Source organism: Anomaloglossus baeobatrachus, chromosome 12 (genome assembly GCF_048569485.1).
Source record: "Anomaloglossus baeobatrachus isolate aAnoBae1 chromosome 12, aAnoBae1.hap1, whole genome shotgun sequence".
Classification (NCBI taxonomy): Eukaryota; Metazoa; Chordata; class Amphibia; order Anura; family Aromobatidae; genus Anomaloglossus; species Anomaloglossus baeobatrachus.
Window position 1 is genome coordinate 106,017,834 of NC_134364.1, and position 20,376 is coordinate 106,038,209.

General features: G+C 40.7%; 1 protein-coding gene across 1 annotated transcript; it reads right to left on the bottom strand.

Moving 5' to 3' along the window:
* Nucleotides 1–4,287: 4,287 nt before the first annotated feature.
* LOC142257618 (olfactory receptor 6N2-like) lies at nucleotides 4,288–5,241 on the bottom strand. The gene has a single exon (XM_075329756.1). It carries the CDS (start codon nucleotides 5,239–5,241, stop codon nucleotides 4,288–4,290), a length of 954 nt encoding a protein of 317 aa, XP_075185871.1.
* Between the last annotated feature and the right edge of the window lie 15,135 nt (nucleotides 5,242–20,376).

The window sequence follows — 20,376 nt, forward strand, 5'->3', positions numbered from 1 at the left end:
TCCATGTACAGTATAATGCAGCCTCCCCAGGCCTCCATGTACAGTATCATGCAGCCTCCCCGGCCTCCATGTACAGTATCATGCAGCCTCCCCACTCCAGGCCTCTGACCACCGTGTACTCACTTATATATATAAAAAAAAAAAACAAGTACTCACCGCTCTCCTCCTTCCACTGCTGCTCTGTCCTGACGTCTCCTTGTTCCACTGATGCTGTACTCCCTGCTCTCCTCCTTCCACTCCTCCCCTCTCCTCATTCTCCCGGTGCTGCGGTCGGCGTCCTCCCTCACTGCGCTCTGTGCACTTAGCACAGCAGTCGCACAGGAGTGACGTCACCGCACAGGCACAGGGGGAGAATGATGATGCAGAGCGGCGCCGGCCGCTCTATGCTTCATTATTACTGTGCGCGGTGACGGGGGAGGGGGGCCCCGGTGCCGCCGCTGACATCGGGCAGGAGGGCCCGGTGTCGGGGGCGGCAGCGGGTCATATAGTGGGCGCGTGCACTGTGACAGATCAGCGCAGCTTCTCTCTCACTGAGAGGAGCTGGCTGCTGATCTGCCGGGTCCCCGCGGGCCCCAAACCGCCCGGGCCCGGTCGCGATGGCGACCGCTGCGACCGCGGTAGTTACGCCCCTGGACAGTATTAATGCCTAATAAATGCCACCATTTCAGTCCTCTCTCTCTCTAATAATTTCATGGCAGCCCACTACATTTAAACTGTAGCTTGGTTACTTATGTATAATTTGGCTTATATACAAGTGCATCTCAATAAATTAGAATATCATCGAAAAGTTAATTTATTTCCGTAAGTCAATACAAAAAGGTAAACACATTATATAGAGTCATTACACACAGAGGGATCTATTCCTATATATTATATAGTCATTACACACAGAGGGATCTATTCCTATATATTATATAGAGTCATTACACACAGAGGGATCTATTCCTATATATTATATAGTCATTACACACAGAGTGATCTATTCCTATATATTATATAGAGTCATTACACACAGAGTGATTTATTCCTATATATTATATAGAGTCATTACACACAGAGTGACCTATTCCTATATATTATATAGAGTCATTACACACAGAGGGATCTATTTTACATGTGTATTTCTGTTGATGATTATGGCTTACAGCCTATGAAAATCGAAAAGTCATTATCTCAAAAAAATTAGAATATTATATAAGACCAAATGAAAAAATGATTTTAAGCTCAGAAATGTTGGCAAACTAAAAATTCTGTACAGTAAATGGCTCAATACTTGGTCGGGTCATTTTGCATGAATTACTGCATCAATGCGGCAATTTGGCATGGAGGCGATCAGCCTGTGGCACTGCTGTGGTGTTATGGAAGCCCAGGTTTCTTTGATATCAGCCTTCAGCTCGTCTGCACTGTTGAGTTTGGTGTCTCTCATCTTCCTCTTGATAACACCCCATAGATTCTCTATGGGGTTTAGGTCAGGCAAGTTAACTGGCCAATCAAGCACAGTGATACTGTGATTAATAAACCAGGTATTGGTACTTTTGGCAGTGTGGACAGGGGCCGAGTCCTGCTGGAAAATGAAATTTCCATCTCCAAAAAGCTTTTTGGCAGAGGGAAGCATGAAGTGCTCTAAAATTTCCTGGTAGACGGCTGTGTTGTCTTTGGTCTTGATAAAACCCAGTGGACCTACACCAGCAGATGACATGGCTCCTGAAACCATAACTGATTGTGGAAACTTCACACTAGACCTCCAGCAGCTTGGATTGTGGCCTCCCCATTCTTCTTCCAGACTCTGGGACCGCGATTTCCAAATGAAATGCAAAATTTACTTTCATGTGAAGACAACACCTTGGACCACTGAGACATAGTCCAGTTCTTTTTCTCCTCGGCCCAGGTAAGACGCTTCTGGCATTGTCTATTGGTCATAAGTGACTAGACACAAGGAATGCGACACTTGTAGCCCATGTCCTTGATACGTCTGTGTGTGGTGGTTCTTGAAGCACTGACTCCAGCAGCGTCCACTCCTTGTGATTGTCCCCAAAATTTTTGAATGGCCTTTTCTTAACAATCCTATCACGGCTGCGGTTATCCCGGTTGCTTGTGCACCTTTTTCTACCAAACTTTTTCCTTCCACTCAACTTTCCATTATTATGCTTGGATACAGCACTCTGTGAACAGCCAGCTTCTTTAGCGATGACCTTTTGTGGCTTACCCTTCTAGACATCTGTCAAGTCAGCAGTCTTCCCTATGATTGTGTAACTTACTGAACAAGACTAAGGGACCATTTTAAACGCTTCGGAAGCCTTTGCAGGTGTTTTGTGTTAATTATTCTAATTTTCTGAGATAATGACTGTTGGGTTTTCATTGGCTGTAAGCCATAATCATCAACATTAACAGAAATTAACACGTGAAATAGATCCCTCTGTTTGTAATGACTCTATATAATATATGCGTGTCACTTTTTGTATAGAATTACTGAAATAAATTAACCTTTTGATCATATTTTAATTTATTGAAATGCATCTGTATGTGCATCTCAAGTATCTGGGCATCAAAATATGCCTCAGATAGTAGCTTTATCCTAGTCATTGTTTTTAAAGCATAATAATAATTTTATAATCAACATTTTATTCACATTTTTTCCCCTCTTTTCCCTTTCCTATGTCCTTGATCCCAGAGATACTTCTAATGGTGAAGATGTTTGGGCCGCTTTCCTTGCCCTGCTCCTGTTCAGCCCTACACCCAGGGGCGGGCTGGGACAGCAGTGGTTGCACCAATAGATATGGACAAACGGGGAAATCAAAACTGTGTCACACAGCTAGCACACATGGAGATATAAGACAATACATGATAAGAAGGAAATAAAAAGGAGGGAGACAATAACCAGACGACGAGAGGATTTCCACAGCACACCAAGCAGCAAGGAATAAATCATCAGCAACTGGAACACAACACTACAGGGACTGGATTAGTAAAACCTATAGTTTGCATGAGAAGACAGATTCCTCCATTTTAAAAAGGCCAGGAGAACTGGGATAGGTCTGTAATAACATGTAATCCAAAAAGTAACCAGCAGGCTAGCAGAGATTAACTCTTGCTTGCCAATCACTAATGAACATACAGCTCGAGCCTGCTTATGAATCTCAGAGCACCAGAGAAAGCATAGTGTGGAGTGTTAGAGTCTGTAGTGTGAACAGTGTCTGATGCCACCATGTCAATTGGTGAGTTTAGAGCCAAACACTGTGTGCCAACTACTTATTGTGAACCGAATGGTGTCTGTAGCCGCGACACCACACCTGCATGACTGAAAGTGGCTCCCGGGAAGAATATCTGTAGGTAAATAGTGTTATCTGATGTGACATGTTCCCTTTTAAACCCCTACCCACACTCAGGGATGGAAAAAGAAAAGGGAGATGAAGGACAAGTGAAACAGATAGGTAATGAGGGAGAATGGAATGGAGGAACCAAGAAAGAAGAGAAAAAGAAACAACAAACCAAAGATTGAGCATGAAAGTAGAAAAAAGAAAAAACTGAAATTAATACAATTTTGAGATTTCCAAAGTTTATTGTTCACATTTATATCTTGTGAAATTAGAGCGTTAGATGACAGACTGGTTTTGAACAATTTCCACCATAAGAGCAATAAATAATCTCTGGGTGTAATACAATTTTTTACAATAGTCACCGTTGCAAAGAGTTGCAATAGTGTAATTAAAGTAAATGGACGATATCAACTATTATCTGGGTGGAATTTATAAGAAACAATCAATTTACCAAACTGATGATGAAGACAGCTCTATTTGCGTATTTTGGTTTATAGTAGAGCATTCATTACATCACAGATCTTGTATCGTTCCTTAACGAACATCAGTTCTTGCAGTGCCTTGTCCATTACTTGCCAAGTATAATCAAACATGTATGGCTGAGTGTTCATGTGTTCTTCATGGGAAAAGAGGAGTAAGCCACTACTAGACACATTGTATCTAGTAGGTAGAACAAAAGAATGGTGCATTTAAATCCAAACTACCCAATCTTTTCCGAAATTGGTGGCTTCAGCAAACTTTAACATGCATAACAGAAATCTAACCTTGTTGACCCTGCACCACGTCTTTAAGTCACCGACCAAAGAGACAAGCCATTTGTGAGGTTGAGCGCCCTGTGTTTAAAGCATACTCATCAATAGTCTCAAGAATTTAATCTGCAAATTTGATTTGTGTCAAAGTTATTAGCTGAAAATTCAATGATTCTTGTGTTCAGGGGGGAGGGGGGGGTTCATGGAATCTGTGTTGTAGATTAGCTCTTACAGACATGTTCTTGAAACTTCTGGAGGCTCTTTCTAAAACCTCCCTTAACATCCTTGTTCCTTAAGCTATAGATTAATGGGTTGAGAAAAGGGATGAACATGGTATAAATCATAGCATATATCATATCATTCTTTACTGTGTGCAGTTCTTTCGGGACAACATAAACAATAAATGCGGTGCCGTAAAAGAGAATGACCACCGTTAAGTGTGAGGAGCAGGTGGAGAAGGCTTTACTTCGACCCTGGCTGGTCTTTATCTTCAATATTGAGTATATAATGATTATGTACATGGTTATAACAAATAGGAGAATGAAAAAAGTGGCAACTGTACTGACAGACTGATTAGCTATATTGATAGGAGTTGGATCGACACATGCTATGGCCATAAGAGGCGCAACATCACAGAAATAGTGTGTCAAGTCATGGGAATTACAGTAGGGGAGTCTTACGGCAAGTACGAGAGGCATTATAGCCACCAGGAATCCATAGGACCAACATATGGAGATGAGCACTTTACATACTCTTTCAGTTAAGATGCTTGTGTACCGAAGTGGGTTATATATTGCTGTACAGCGGTCAAAAGCCATGATTGCCAACAAAGCGCATTCAGTGATGCCAAAGCTCTGGAACATGTAGAGTTGAACAAAGCATCCTTGGAAGGAGATTCTCTTGTTATTAGTTAGCAGTATGGATAGGAGTTTAGGAACAGTGGTGGACACATACCAAGCATCAAGGAACGCTAAAACGGTGATGAAGAAGTACATGGGGGTGTGAAGGTTGATGTTGGACCAAACAACCAAGATGATAATGGTGTTACCACTTAAACTAAAAAGATAGATGATGAGGAAGAAGATGAATAAGTAGATTCCATACTGCTCAACACCTGAAAATCCCACCAGGAAGAAATCGCTGTACAAATCAAGGGTTTTGTTCAATTGCTCCATATCATAGTGGCCTTCTACTAGGCATATCACAGAATCTAAACTCGGTAGACTTTTTGATGGTGAACGGTGAGAACTGTAAAGGAAAACATTGTGAATAATTGCCAGAAATCTGGATTAATTTGTGCCAAAACACTGTCTTTAATGCTTTGCCTCACATTTATTATATGCTTTAGACACACTTTATAGATAGGGTAGTGCTATCTATCGGAAGTGAGAGGAGAATGATCAAAGCTTAAATTGTCATCCTATGCACTATAGTTGTGCTGAAAAAATACAAAAAATTCTATTACCTTGTGGACCAAAGTAAGCCAACTTAAGGCGTCATGAGCCCAGAACACATTATAGGTCTGTGTGTACCACGGACCACAGACGGGGAGCACACTGACCTGTTAATAACAGTGTGTGGATTGATGGTGGGCATAGAAACATTCTTTGAGAATTATTTTATTTATCCCAAAATAAAATACAAGTAAAACTTGGACAATACCACCTAAAATCACAATCCTATCGACTCGTACATTGTGGCTATGTAAAGATAATATTAAATATTATAAAAAGCACATGATGAATGTGAAGAAGATACGATGAGCGCTACCATGAGTCCTGTGACATGCCAACAATAAAGCATCCTGAGACCATTCATTACAATTTTGGCTAAGAATGGGATCTAAACATCCTACAAGAACAACTTTTCCCAACGGTCCAGAAGAAATTTGTGATGAATAATGCTTTTTCAGAATGATGGAGACCAAAAATGATAACTAAGTAGCTTGGTGAATAAAACAATGATATTTGGGTCCACATCCAGGAAACTCCCCAGATCTAATCCCATAGAGAACCTTTGGTCCATCCTCAAAAGAACCATCCTCAAAAAGAAGATACAGAAATTGTGATAAGCTCAAAGCATTGATTAAACAAGAATGGGTCAAGGATTTGGCTCATAAGAAGATATTCAGCTGCAAGACCGAAGGACAGATATCTTGAAAAATAAAGAACAACTGTGATGCTTGCTAGCCACTACTTACTTGGAGTGCGGGCAGGAGTGTAGTCAGGAAAGCCAAGGTTTGTTAACAGGAGGACACATATAAGTACAAAGAGAAAACAGGGGCATAGTCTGGGCAATATCCGAGGGTCAGAAGCCCAGGAGAGCACATAATAAGTTCAGGGGGAAACCAGAGAACAAAGATCAGAACAGAGAGACAAACCATCAGCACAACTGCAGAACCAGGAAATACAACTGGCGATGTCCTGGGCGAAGCATGCTCAGTAAAGAAGCCTGAGAAATTACCAGGAAGGTAGGACACCTGAGTAATCAGCACCAACATGCAATTCTGTACTGTCAAACACACAGCTAGCTAGTAACACAGCAAAGTGCAGCAGAGCATCTCTAAAGGCAAAATATTTGGCACAGAGGAATCATGAAAACAACAATGGAATTATTGAGTCTTTCCATAAATTGTATGTATTTGTCATTTAAAGTTTAAAAACGTATAGAATGCTTATAATTGTAGTTCTGTAACTATTGACACATCTAAAAACACTGAAGCAACAAGCTTTGTGAAAATCAAAATTTGTATCAGTCTTAATACTTTTGGCCCCAACTGTACTATTACATCATAAAGTTGGTGACAACTATAGCGGGCAAGTGCTGCTGACTGTGCTATACAGCCAACTCTCTTTCTCAATCTTTGACAGTGGCAATTAAATAGCCCGATTCTCATGGGTCATCTCATTGTGGACCCATCTTCTCATCTCAACACTTCATAGAATGAACTTAGTGTCAATGGGTTTTCATGGCAGCTGAAGGCTACTGTCACCACCATCTTTGTACACCTATACAGCCTAAAAAAATACTTGAAAAGTTAAAAAAAAAATGTTTTTTTAATATAAAAATGTAAAAAAATAAATGTAATGTAAAAAAACCAAAAATGATACAAATTTTATTTAGTCCCCATCCAAAAATAAAAATGTAAAAAATAAATGTGCCCAGTCTAACAAAATATAAGATTTTTTAAACTATAAAGTAAATGGCAACTCCCCTAAAAGAATAAATCTAAATATGACTGCTTCTCAGTTTTCATACCTTATCGAAAATAAAATGGTTTACTGTGCTGCATAACATTTTTGTACTAAAGCTCCAGAAGCAAGGACTAGGGGAAATAAATAAGCAGATGGGTAAGGAATTGGCTGAAAGATAGGAAACAAAGAGTAGTCATAAATGGTACATTCTCTAATTGGGCTATAGTCAGCAGTGGGGTACCGCAGGGATCTGTGCTAGGACTGATTCTTTTTAATCTCTTTATTAATGACCTTGTGGATGGGATTGATAGTATAGTGTCAGTCTTTGCTGATTACACCAAACTATGTAGGATATTAAAAACTGACCTTGATAGTACAATATTACAAAACGATCTGGATAAGATGTCAGAATGGACAGATACTTGGCAAAGGAGATTTAATGCTGATAAATGTAAAGTAATGCACCTAGGACGGAGTAATCCTATAACTGCATATACATTAAATGGAAGTAAACTCGGGACTACAGAACAGGAGAAGGACTTGGGTATTCTCATTACAAATAAGCTGAGCAGCAGCACTCAATGTCAGGCAGCAGCTGCTAAAGCAAACAAGATTTTAGGGTGTATAAAAAGAGATTAGATCCCGTGATCCTAACGTATTGTTACCCCTCTATAAATCACTTGTAAGGCCACATCTGGAATATGGGATCCAGCTTCGGGCTCCGCATTTTCAAACGAATATGTAGAATTTAGAGTCAGTTCAAAGGCAGCAAACTAGACTACTACAAAGAATGGAAGACCTCCCATATGATGACAGGTTGAAAAAGTAAGAATTGTTAAGCTTAGAATAAGATATCTCAAAGAACATCTCATTTATTTGTATAAATACATGTGTGGTCAATACAAAGGACTGGCACATGACTTATTCCTTTTAAAGACAATACTAAGGACCAGGGGGCACTCACTACTAGAGGAAGAAAGGCAATTTTGGAAGCTAAATAGGAAAGGGTTTTTTACAGTTAGAGTATTCAAATTGTAGAATGCCCAACCGCAAGAGGCAGTAATGGCAGATACTACAACAGCTTTTATATCAGGGCTGGATGATTTCCTCAGTACACACAACATTGTTGGTTATAAATGACCTAATGACAAAATGTAGAACTGGTGGAGGAAGGTTGAACTAGATGGACCGAGGGCTTTTTTAACCTTTGTAACTTTGTAAAACCAGCACTGTCCTATAAAAGGAGCCACGAGGGTAACAAGTCCATTCATGACATTTTGTCTTCGTAAATCTCTCCCATCACCTGTGAGTGATATTATTGAGAAGTGGAAGGAACTGCAGCAACTCCACCACAAAACGGAGACTACATAACATTACAGTGTGGGGGGACCGAGTGCTGCTGAGCAGAGGGCAGAAAAGTTACCAACGCTCTGCTGATCCCATAATTGCAGAGTCCAAACCTCCTCTGGTAACATCAGCCCAAAGAATGCGCCTGTCGTGAGCTTTATGGCCGCGCAGCTCCAGCCGTACATCACCAAGCCCAATGTTTAGTGTCGGATGGAGTGTTAAAAGGCCGCCACCACAGGACTCTGTAGGAAACGTGCTCTGTGCAGTGATGGAACACACTAAGGACCAGTCTAGGTTTGGTGAATGCCAGGAGAACATCCTCCTCATCATGACATCATGGCATCCTGCTGTCGCATGATACAGTATCAAGCCTCCTGATGAACCGCTGACGGAGAAACGCGTCGAGGCAAATTTGAGGCATCATTGAGACGCACATGTGACCTCCATACGATAAGTGTTATTAACTACCTCTTATGTTTGGCTGCTATCAACTCCACTGTATCTTATGTATTGGCACTTTATTTAATAAGCATTTGCACTTTAGAGGACAGCTGTACCTCAGTATATGAAGTGTGATTGGGACTATGTGCATTAGACTGCAGTAGCACCTTGGCTCTTTAATCTTATGCAGAGGCTGCTATTAACCTCGCTGCACTTTATGCATTAGCACTTTATGTGATGGGCATTTACACCTTAGAGGACAGCTGTACCTAATCGTGTGCAATGTGAATGGGTTTATGTGCATTATACTATAGTAGCACTTTGGTTCCTGAATCATATGCACTTTGCACTTTTCCATTGATTGCTAATATTGTGGTAGCTCCCTTGTCTATATTTATCAATATTAAGGATAGGGGGTAGCAACCGGAGGTAGTCTTGCTGGGGTATCAGACATTTCTATCTATATGGTCTGACCCCTTGTTGGTTTGGAGAACGTTATAAGGTCCCAATTGTGGTTTACTGTGGACTCGTTCCCATCCAACAGTCAATATCTGCATAAGTTGAGGGGTATTTGAGTGTCTTTTATATTCTGTCCACTACAGTAAGCATACCCTACCTATCTGTCCCTTAATTTCATCACTGTTGTGAGGGACTATTAGGGCTTCCATAGGGACAGCCGCCGCTGAGTGGGGGCGCCATATTCGCATCAGGCCTAGGGTGCCGACCTCCGCGGCAGGTAGAGGACAGGAGGGAGTGAATTCATTAGGGTGAACACTATACCCTCCTCCATTTTTCTTCTATTTTTTGTATATTGATGGGATTTACATTGGGTGATTTTTATAAACTTAAACTAAATAAAGGCTGACTTTTAAAGGGTTATATTTTTGGTTTCTTACACGTCCCTTTGTCATTATTATTTATGGAGGAGTAAAGCCATAGACTGTTTTTTCAGAGGTTGGTCATTGGTCACATTAGTTCAAGTGAAAAAGAAATCTTAATTCTTTAACTTCCAAAACATTTTAGATAACTGTATGCTTTGTGGGAACAGTTTGGGTTAGACCCTTTGACTCTTTTATGTCACCCATGACTATGCACAGTACACAAGGACCATAAAGACATGGTTAGGAGAGTTTGACATCAATGTCACGCACGGACTAGGAGAAGTCTGTATGCACCACCTGACATATGCATTCAGACCGACAGGTGTCTGACACACTACAAAAAACACCACAAACAAAGAGGGGACACCGGGGACACTTTAACACTAGAACTACTGGACTCGTGACACCTATATAGAAATACATGGTGCAAAGTAGTCAAAATGACTACCTCAGTAGTTCTAGTGTTAACAACGGTGGGGCCTACGGCTAGGGAGAGGGGTGATGGGACACCTCCTGAACTCACCTCAAGCTGTTACCTGAGCTCCCTTGCATCCCTATATGGGGTGTTTCAACCCATCGCCGAGCCGGATACCTAATCCCTCACTAGCCCTGGAAAACCCCTGGCTAGTGTAATGGGCGGCGGAAGACAGTCTCACCACTGCACTAATAAACATGGAGGAAAAAAGGAAAGCCAGATGGAATAAACAGAAGGATACAAACCCCAAAATCCACGGCTACAGACAGACTCCAAAGTAAAGTTGGATAGGCACAGGACAATTCCTCAGCAGCTCCTTCCACCAGGATTGCCAGAGTAGAATGAATTCTATCAACAGCAAGAACTGCTGGGAAAACCCCACTATTTAAACCTAAAAGACACTGCTAAGAGCTGCTGGCAACAAAACTGACATTAAATCCTCAGACACCAAAAGAAAGGAAACTTTGTTTAAATGAGGAGTCGATCTGTAAAAGAGAGGATTCAGTCCAAAACCTGTCACTAGTCTCTAACAGCAGTGAGATGATCGGGACAATCAACCCCATCAATTTTGTGTCGATCTAGATCATCAATTGCTGATGGGCTGTAGTCTTAAAAGTTCCGTCATAGCAGACATCCATGAAAAATGTCATGAATTTACCAGAGGACACAGCACTGGGCACAGATGAGCGGCGCCGGTCTGAGAAGTAACTATGCTTTTTCCTTATTTTAATCAGCACACTGTGGGAATTTTTTTTTATTTGGGTTGTGATTATCTTGTATGTTTAGTTGATTGAACAATACAAAATTTGTACATAATTTTTTGAAAAAGAAATTGTTGTTGAATTTTTCAAGTTCATTCTTTTTCATATACAATTAAAAAAGGAAAAAGAATGGAATGGAATGTAAAAAAAATATATAAAATTGGCATCTTACCTTGTATCTGGCATATGATATGTCAAAGTTATATGCCTCTCTCAACATTTTATATGTACCATTGGAAATACTCAAAGCACCCAGTAATGGGAAGCACGTGATGTTTTCTATACTAATGTTTACATACAAACAGTAACTTTAATATCTCTTGAGGAGTCATTTTTCCTTGTTGACATAATTAAATTTCCATTGCTTTAAATCCTCGGAGTCTAGATCTAATGAATAACATACTCGTGATGAACACATACAAGTTTGAATCACTTTCAAAAATATAATTTTTTTTTCTCTTTGTACTTCATAGAATTTTTCACTTTAATATCAAACATACAAACTTTATTAAAACACCTCATACAGTATATTTATATCAGAAAAATGTAGCTTGTATTTTGTAAAGTTAGTAGGTTAAATAGAAACATGGAATTCATGTAGAATTTCAAGTACCGGTGTGGATTACAAGCATATTTATCAGATTTTAAAAGGTAACGATACTTTACGTAACTTTTGACAATAAGCTTTCCTATGAGTGTATATGAAAAAAACTATTTCTGGCAATTATATGACATGTATCCTACATTTTCATTGATTTTCCCCTTTGCAGTCCACCCTGAGTGACGGGAAGAGACTTGCTGCTATGATGTCTCAGCATCCACACCATCATTAAACATCTATACCCCAGTCAGGCCTCCTGAAGAACCTGAAACACAGGAGAAACACGTTTAGGCTGTTCCTGCATTATCACATCTAACAAAGGAAGTTCTATATCTTTATCTCTTTTTTATAGTCTGACCCTAAGCTCTGGTTTTTGATTACTTTTTTGGTTGAGTCTCCTTGGGTGCTGTGTGCACACCGGTAACCCAGGTTGGTCTATGCCTTTCATGATTGGTCTATTATGATACGGCGTGATATGTGGTTATTGGATATGTTTGTTATTAGCTTGGGAGCTTAGTTATTTACCTTTTGTCAGTTTTTTGACGTCATTTGGGGGCGTCATTTGCATTTAATAGGGCGCCGACCTCCGCAGCAACGTAGGGAGAGAACTTAGGGGCAAGTCTAGGGCCCTTTTAGGTTTTTCACATCTTCTGGCGTCATCTCACCTACAAGTGTCCTCCGATTATTAATTGTTTGGACTGTTTGTTTTTCTCGCATATATCTATTCATTATGATTTTAAACTTAATAAAAATTTTAACTTTAGGAATTTTTTTTTTGTTAATTTATGATGTCTCAGTACACAGAATGATTCTTGCTCTTTATTCCTTTTTAGCACATACAGATATGTAATAGCAGCATTGAGAATATCATAGAGCAATAGTAATGTCACAATGGTACTGTAGGAAAGCAAGGGACAGGGGCTAATACCTGCCCCTCACGCTAGGGTTCCATAGGCTAGCCCTAACCTCAGGGTTACCATTAATGGTGGAGATTCCTGAGTCTCATGCCTGGCTAAGCTCCTGACCAGAACTGATCTGATTACTCCTACCAACAGGGAAGGAAGAGATAGGAGAAATGGAAACACAGATAAGACAGAGGAAAAGCAAAACTCTGACAAACTGCAAATACACAGGAGCCAACACTGAGAGACTCAGGACAGAAGCAAGAGCAGGAAGGTAGCAACAAAAAAAAAAAAGTCAGCAGGGGTTAACTCCATAACCACACACAACAACAAGTATTACAACCACCAGTTAGCCTAGATCACAACACCTGACCAGACAAGCAAACATAAACTATAGCTGGCACTTGGTTTACAAATTACTTGTAGTTCTTTAACCCGGATAGAGGTGTATTAGGATAGGGTCCCGACAAAGAGAGGTACTGTCGGGCTTACATGAATTGGCCAAATTGTATACCAAGTATCTCATTTGCAATAGCAGTAATGCATTGTCAAAATTCCTATGTTTCATGTTTACATATTTTAGTTTTTCAGAGTGATGCTGTACATATCTTTGTAACTTGGTTGAATTTTCAGTGTGCACCTTTTCACATCTAGTGGATGTGCTGGTCAGTCTTTTTATAACAGTATTCCATTCCTTTCTGACTGAACCCTCCGTCCTTCAGCCAGAGAGTTTTCATTTATTTAGATCCTACCTGCCTATTACTTGTAGTTTTTTTTAACCCGGATAGAGGTATATTAGGATAGGGTCCCAACAAAGGAAGATACGCCTTGTCATTGGCTGTCGGGCTTAAATGAACTGGCCAATTTGTAAACCAAGTATTTCATTTTTTCCAATAGCTGTAATGCAGTGTCAAAATTCCTATATTTCATGTTTATATAGTTTAGCTTTTCAGAGTGCAGCTGTACATATTTTTGTAACTTCGTTGAATTTTCAGTGTGAACCTCTTCATACTTATACTTATCACATAGTGGATTAGCTGGTCAGGCTTTTTATATTAGTGTTCTACTCGACCTGGTACCACTCTGCTCTTCCCAGTATCTGTCCTTCCGCTGAGCTGCCTTCTGGAACACTTTCAGCATTGCTGCATTTTGCTGTTGCTGGAGACTCCACACCTGGCTATAGGGAGGTGTGTACAGAGTCTGCAAGAACTTATCCACCTGTGTCCTGCTTCTCCAGCCTATCCCCTGTCAGCAGTGAGTATATTAAGCAGTTCATTCATCCATACTTAACCTCTACTAGTCTGCTCGTTAGGCTTCAGTTTATCTACTTCTGTGGGTTAAACCACATTTCTGTCCCAGCCACCCCTGGGGGAGTGGGAGGGGTTAAAAATTCAAGACTGGTCAGGAGCAGGGTCAGAAAGGAGACTCAGACATCCCCACCATTTTGGGTGTCCCTGAGAATAGGGATAACATAGGGCCCTCCTAGTCTGCGAGTCAGCTTAGGGGACCAAGTTTCCTGGCATCCTGCATCACTGCATTTTCCCTGGGTGCCTTTTACTCATGCATTGGCCCATCGATCAGCTGCTGCACATTCAGGGACTGCCTTGGAGTAGCACCTGGTGACTACCTGTGGCCAAGCCTATCCTCACCATGAGACGCCCTAAGAAAAACCAGATAATCACTGAGTTACACCCCTGCAGGATAAACTCGGCCACGGGGGCAGTGTCACTTGGGAACCTATTGATATAGGGCAGTGTCCCTTTAAGGGACCTGGCCCAAGGTGGATTTGGTTTGGGGAGAGTAGATGCTGCTCATTGATCAAGTGATCCCAAAATATGATGGCTCTGAATACATTTCATGTAGAGAGTTCTTCTCACTACAAGATATGTTATATCTCCTGGTAGGTTAGATGACCAGTAATAACCATGTCAAACCATAGTCTTAAATAGAATATCTGGGACTTTGTTTTTTTGGGGGGCTAATGTTCTAATAACTTACTGGCGGATAGTTGCTAATTATGGGTATGTTATGTCATAGTTACATAGTTACATAGTTACTAAGGTTGAAAAAAGACCTGGGTCCATCTAGTTCAACCTTCCTCCACCAGTTCTACACCTGGTCACCAAGTCATTTATAACCAACAATGTTGTGTGTACTGAGGAAATCATCCAGCCCTTTTTTGAAAGCTGTTATAGTATCTGCCATTACTACCTCTTGTGGTCGGCATTCCACAGTCTGACTGCTCTAACTGTAAAGAACCCTTTCCTATTTAGCTGTCGGAATCGCTTTTCTTCCACTCGCAGTGAGTGTCCCCTGGTCCTTAGTATTGTCTTTGGAAGAAATAAGTCATGTGCCAGTCCTTTATATTGACCACACATGTATTTATACATATAAATGAGATCTCCTCTGAGACGTCTTTTTTTCTAAGCTAAACATATCTAACTTTTTCAACCTGTCATCATATGGGAGGCCTCCATTCCTTGTAATAGTCTAGTTGCCGCCTTTGAACTGACTCTAACTTCTGAATGTCCTTTTTAAAATGTGGAGCCCAAAACTGGATCCCATATTCCAGATGTGGCCTTACAAGTGATTTATAGAGGGGTAACAATACGTTGGGATCACGGGATCTAATCTCTCTTTTTATACACCCTAGAATCTTGTTTGCTTTTGCAGCTGCTGCTTGACATTGAGTGCTGCTGCTCAGCTTATTTGTAATGAGAATACCCAAGTCCTTCTCCTGTTCTGTAGTCCCGAGTTTACTTCCATTTAATGTATACGCAGTTATAGGATTACTCCGTCCAAGGTGCATTACTTTACGTTTATCAAAATTAAATCTCATTTGCCAAGTATCTGCCCATTCTGACATCTTATCCAGATCTTTTTGTAATATTATACTATCAAGTTCAGTTTTTAATATCCTACATAGTTTGGTGTCATCAGCAAAGACTGACACTTTACTATCAATCCCATCCACAAGGTCATTAATAAAGAGATTAAAAAGAATCGGTCCAAGCACAGATCCCTGCGGCACCCCACTGCTGACTATGGCCCATTTAGAGAATGTTCCATTTATGACTACTTTTTGTTTTCTTTTAGCCAATTCCTTACCCAGTTGCATATAGTTTCCCCTAGTCCTTGCTTCTGGAGCTTTAGTATAAGGCTATTATGTGGTACAGTATCAAATGCCTTTGCAAAATCAAAATAAATCACATCAGCTCATGATTGAAAATGTTTCCTATTTTACTTGTTATCATGAAAAACTGTCATGAATATAATTATGAATTCTTTTGTAGGTAAAACACGGCTGCACTGAGCTCCCTCCTTAGGGTGTGGTATCATTTACAGTTGTCTCCATCCTTTCTTTTTTTTAGGTGACTAATGTCAGTCTCTATATAAGAAAATCACTTTGAAGGCTGCTATTCTATATTTTATGGGGTTTTTTTTTACACCTGATGAAGTCTATACAGTAGCTAAAACAAGATGTGTTTTATTAATAAATATATATCTACGTTCCTCCGGTGTTTTGGAAATCCGTATAGGAGCGCCACATTGGTTTTTTTTTAGCATCCTGCATTTACCGTCTGTTCTGTCCTATGATGATATTGCCGGTGAGTCTGTTGCTTCTGGTGATGTCTTGTCAACACATTGTCAACCCAGCAGTTTCTGCTCTGCTGTCGACAGGGTGTCACGCTTATTGACAGCTGGCTCCATGCTACCTAACCGCGGGGAGCCAGTTGTCAATTAGTATGATATCAACTGCTGTGGACAGAGTATACTGGAAGAGGAAGAAGTTCTCTGTTGAGATGAGGTCAAAGGAAACAGGAGCATCGCTGCCTGATTTTGAAAAGATCATTGCAGTCAAGTAGTTAGCAAAAACCTGCTGAGACATTCTTAGCACCATAGCAAAGTAAAAATAAAGTTACGGATAGCACCTTTAATGGACAAGTGGTTGCTCAAACATGTTGGAATATGTGTTGCGTGGAGTCACCACCCATTCTGCGGATATGCTATATATACATGAGATCTTATTGTTTTGAATATCATTTTTTATTTACAGTATTTACCGAACACACAAATGGAAGTAAATGGTTTTATTTGTAATAGAATATTCAAAAACACATTATATTCTGCTTTCAGTCCACTTTATTGAATAATTCAGATACTGTATCAATTTAGTTGTTAATTTAGTATATATATTGGATTGCTTTTTTGTGGAAAATATAACTTTATGTAATCTCATTTTTAGTGTATTTTAGCCGGTGGAGATGACCATATAATGTGGATATGAGCTTACTGTCTATCTTTATAGAGATAATATCAGGGCAAAAACTGTATCTGGTTGCAGCTAACTCCTTTCTTCCGTTACATAACCCAAATTGGGACAGTTGGCTGCCGGCTGAACAAATGTTTCAACTGAACCTTGCAGACACACAGAGATAACAAACCAGCGGATATGTAACCACCGGTTCCTATACAGACTAAAGTACCCTTAAATTTGACACTATTTTGTCCCTGCCTGACTGCGGAGGTTGGCACTCTAAAATTACGCAACGACACTCCCACACAATGTTGGTTGACCGTAAATGTCTTTAACTGCACCCTCAACTGCAAACCAAGTGTAACAATTAACACCAATATACAACATAAATGCACCCAGTTAGAGGGTGACACGCATGGCTAAAGATGTGTTCACACAATCATACAGGGAAGATGGTGGAAAGTGAAAAAAGCCAAAAGACATATGGAATAAGTGAAACCTCTCCAAATCCCAAAAGAAACAGAATGGGAGAATGCTAGGAAAAGAAACACACAAACAAACCACAGGGCAAAGCAAAGAAAATTACCCAAGAAGTTATTCCTAAACTAAGGAGCTGGAACTCCAAACTTCAATCAACCTTGGAATATAACCAGCAGTAAAGGCATGAAGATAGAGAGTATAAATAGCCCTGCCCAAGATGTGATAGAGAAAAACAAAACAAGGAAGTGAACACACCTTAATACAAATAATACAGAAAAGCAGAGGAAAGGACAAAAGAGAACTAACAGCAGTTGGACCGAGATAAAATGGCTGTGGGCCAACAAAGAGTTTAGCCAAACACACTACCAGAGGGTACTGAATTGAGCCCCAGAGTCGGTAAGCCCCCTTCTACGAGGAGCCACTGGACCCTCAGAAACCACCATCCTTTGATGATGCTGAGGGAATTATCTTATCACGCGATATTGATGAAGATCCTCAGAACTGACCCATGAGCTATTTTCAGGTCAAGTGGAAGCATTACGCAGCCGTTCTACTTGACCAGATAGTGCAGACACAACCTTATTCCAGAACGTATTCCACCTCATACTTCCAATCCTCCTCCAGATCCACCTCAATAATGTCACAAGGACAAGGCATCCCTTCATCTCTTTAGAAGGAAAAAATGGAACGAGTAGTTGATTTTCCAAGCTGCCAGGAGCTGGAGCTTAACTATTACTAAATTGAAAACTTTAGTAATCTTTTAAGGACCTAGAAATTTTAGAGCAAAAGAACAGCCCCCACATCCAAGGCAAAAGCATCTACTTCAACTTCAAAAAGGCAGAGTAATATCGGCTGGACTGAGAACATGAGCCTTAAAAAGGTTGTGTTGAGGGCAGAAATGGCATTTACTACCTCGCCTGACATGAGAAAAAGTCTGTTCCCTTCTTATTCATGTCAGGTAAAGGCTTGGCTATGACTGAAAAGTTCTTAATGAACTTACGGTAGTAATTTGCAAAGCCTAGAAATCTCTGCAATGTTTTCTTATTTGGTTGCAACTTATCAAGGATGGCCTGTAACTTAATGGAATCCATCTAAAACCCTGAAGCTGAAGCCAGATGAACTAGAACTGGACCCCTTGCACTTAAAACATTTCTCCAGTTTAGCAAATAAATAATTGTCACAAAGAATCTGGAGGACCTGCTGGATATGCTCTTGGTGTTCCTCCTGAGAATGTGAGTAATTAATCTGCCATCCAGATAGATCACCTCAAATCTACCCACCAGAGGCCAAAAAATTCAATTTACGAAACTCTGAAAAACCACTGTAGTGTTGGTCAACCTGAACGGCATCACAAGATTTCCAAAATAACCCTCCGGCGTATTAAAAACAGTTTTCCATTTGTCAGCCTATTGAAGGTTATATGCCTCCCTCAAGTTAAGTTTAGAAAACCAATTAGCTCCAGCTATCTGATTATGCGGCATTAGGAGTAGAGTTGAGCGATGTTCGATTCGAACCATTCGCCAATTTCAAATTCAAGTGATTTTGGTCGGTATTCGAGTCGTTCGACGAACTCGAACGATTTACTTCAAGTTCGGCTGTTTGAGTTACGTTCGATAACGGTTTGATCACCAAAAGCGTAGCTAGTTACTAGCTGGCTTTTCACTGTAATACTGTCAGTCACTGTTAATAATGATATTATCAAAATTCAGCGCATAGTGTGCTGGGGGAACGGGGTTTAGATCAGTGCTGCTGAGCGCTGAAAGAATGGCGATCGCCATTTTTTTTTTCTAACCACGCGTACAGTGGGGCGGGCCAGGCTGTCAGCCAATCACAGAGACACACACAGCAAAGTGGATTTTTGCCAGACAAGCAAGGGCATGTTTCATAGGCTGTGCATGTCACATGTCCTTGCCCTATAAGACCCGGCCATTTTCCCCTTCGTCGCCATTATCTCTCTGCTGCGGGTATGTGGCAGTCACCGCTCCCGCTGTTGCTGCTGCTGATGTGTGCGCTATAGACTTATACAGCGCAATCTACACATCGGTTTAGGGATTAGGGACTACTTGTAATTTAAGCCCTTTTCAGGGCTACATTACAGCATTTCATAGCCATTTTTGCTAGGCAGATCTGTGCCAACGCTGTGCAACATTTTATCACAGCGTCTATCTCAGCTCAGGCAATTCCTTGGGGCTTAGTTTCATTGTCAGGGATAGTACGTGAGGGATTCTCTGCTGACAAGCAAGCTACACCACCTCTGCATTGTATCCCACCTGTCCATTTTTGCTACGGAATTTTAATTGCAAAAAGTGCTGCCAGTTTTAGAGGCATATTTTCATTGTCTGGGATAGTACGTGAGGGTTCCTCTGCTAACAAGCAAGCTACACCACCTCTGCATAATACACCACCTGTCCATTTTTGCTACGCAATTTTAATTGCAAAAAGTGCTGCCAGTTTTAGGGGCATATTTTCATTGTCTGGGATAGTACGGGAGGGTTCCTCTGCTGACAAGCAAGCTACACCACCTCTGCATTGTATACCACCTGTTCATTTTTGCTACGCAATTTTAACTGCAAAAAGTGCTGCCAGTTTTAGGGGTATAGTTTCATTGTCTGGGATAGTCAGTGTTGGTTCTTCAGCTGTCAATAAAGCTAGACCACCTCTGCAATCTACACCACCTCTCCATTTTTGCTATGCCATTTTAAGTATCCAATTTGGTCTCAAACAAAATGAGTGGCAAAAGGACAGATGCTGGTGGAAAGGGAAACAGGCGTGTTGGAAAGGGAAAAAAAGTTTATGTCTGTGGGGTAGGTGGTAAATCAACAGTAACATCTGCTGAAAAAAGGCCATCTTCCAGCAAAAGTAAGATGTCTACTACTTTCCGTGGACAATCTGATGTGATCCCTTTTTTACGGAATCGACCAACCCTACCAAAGGTAGATGATGCACAAAAAAAGCACATGCCTGAATTGA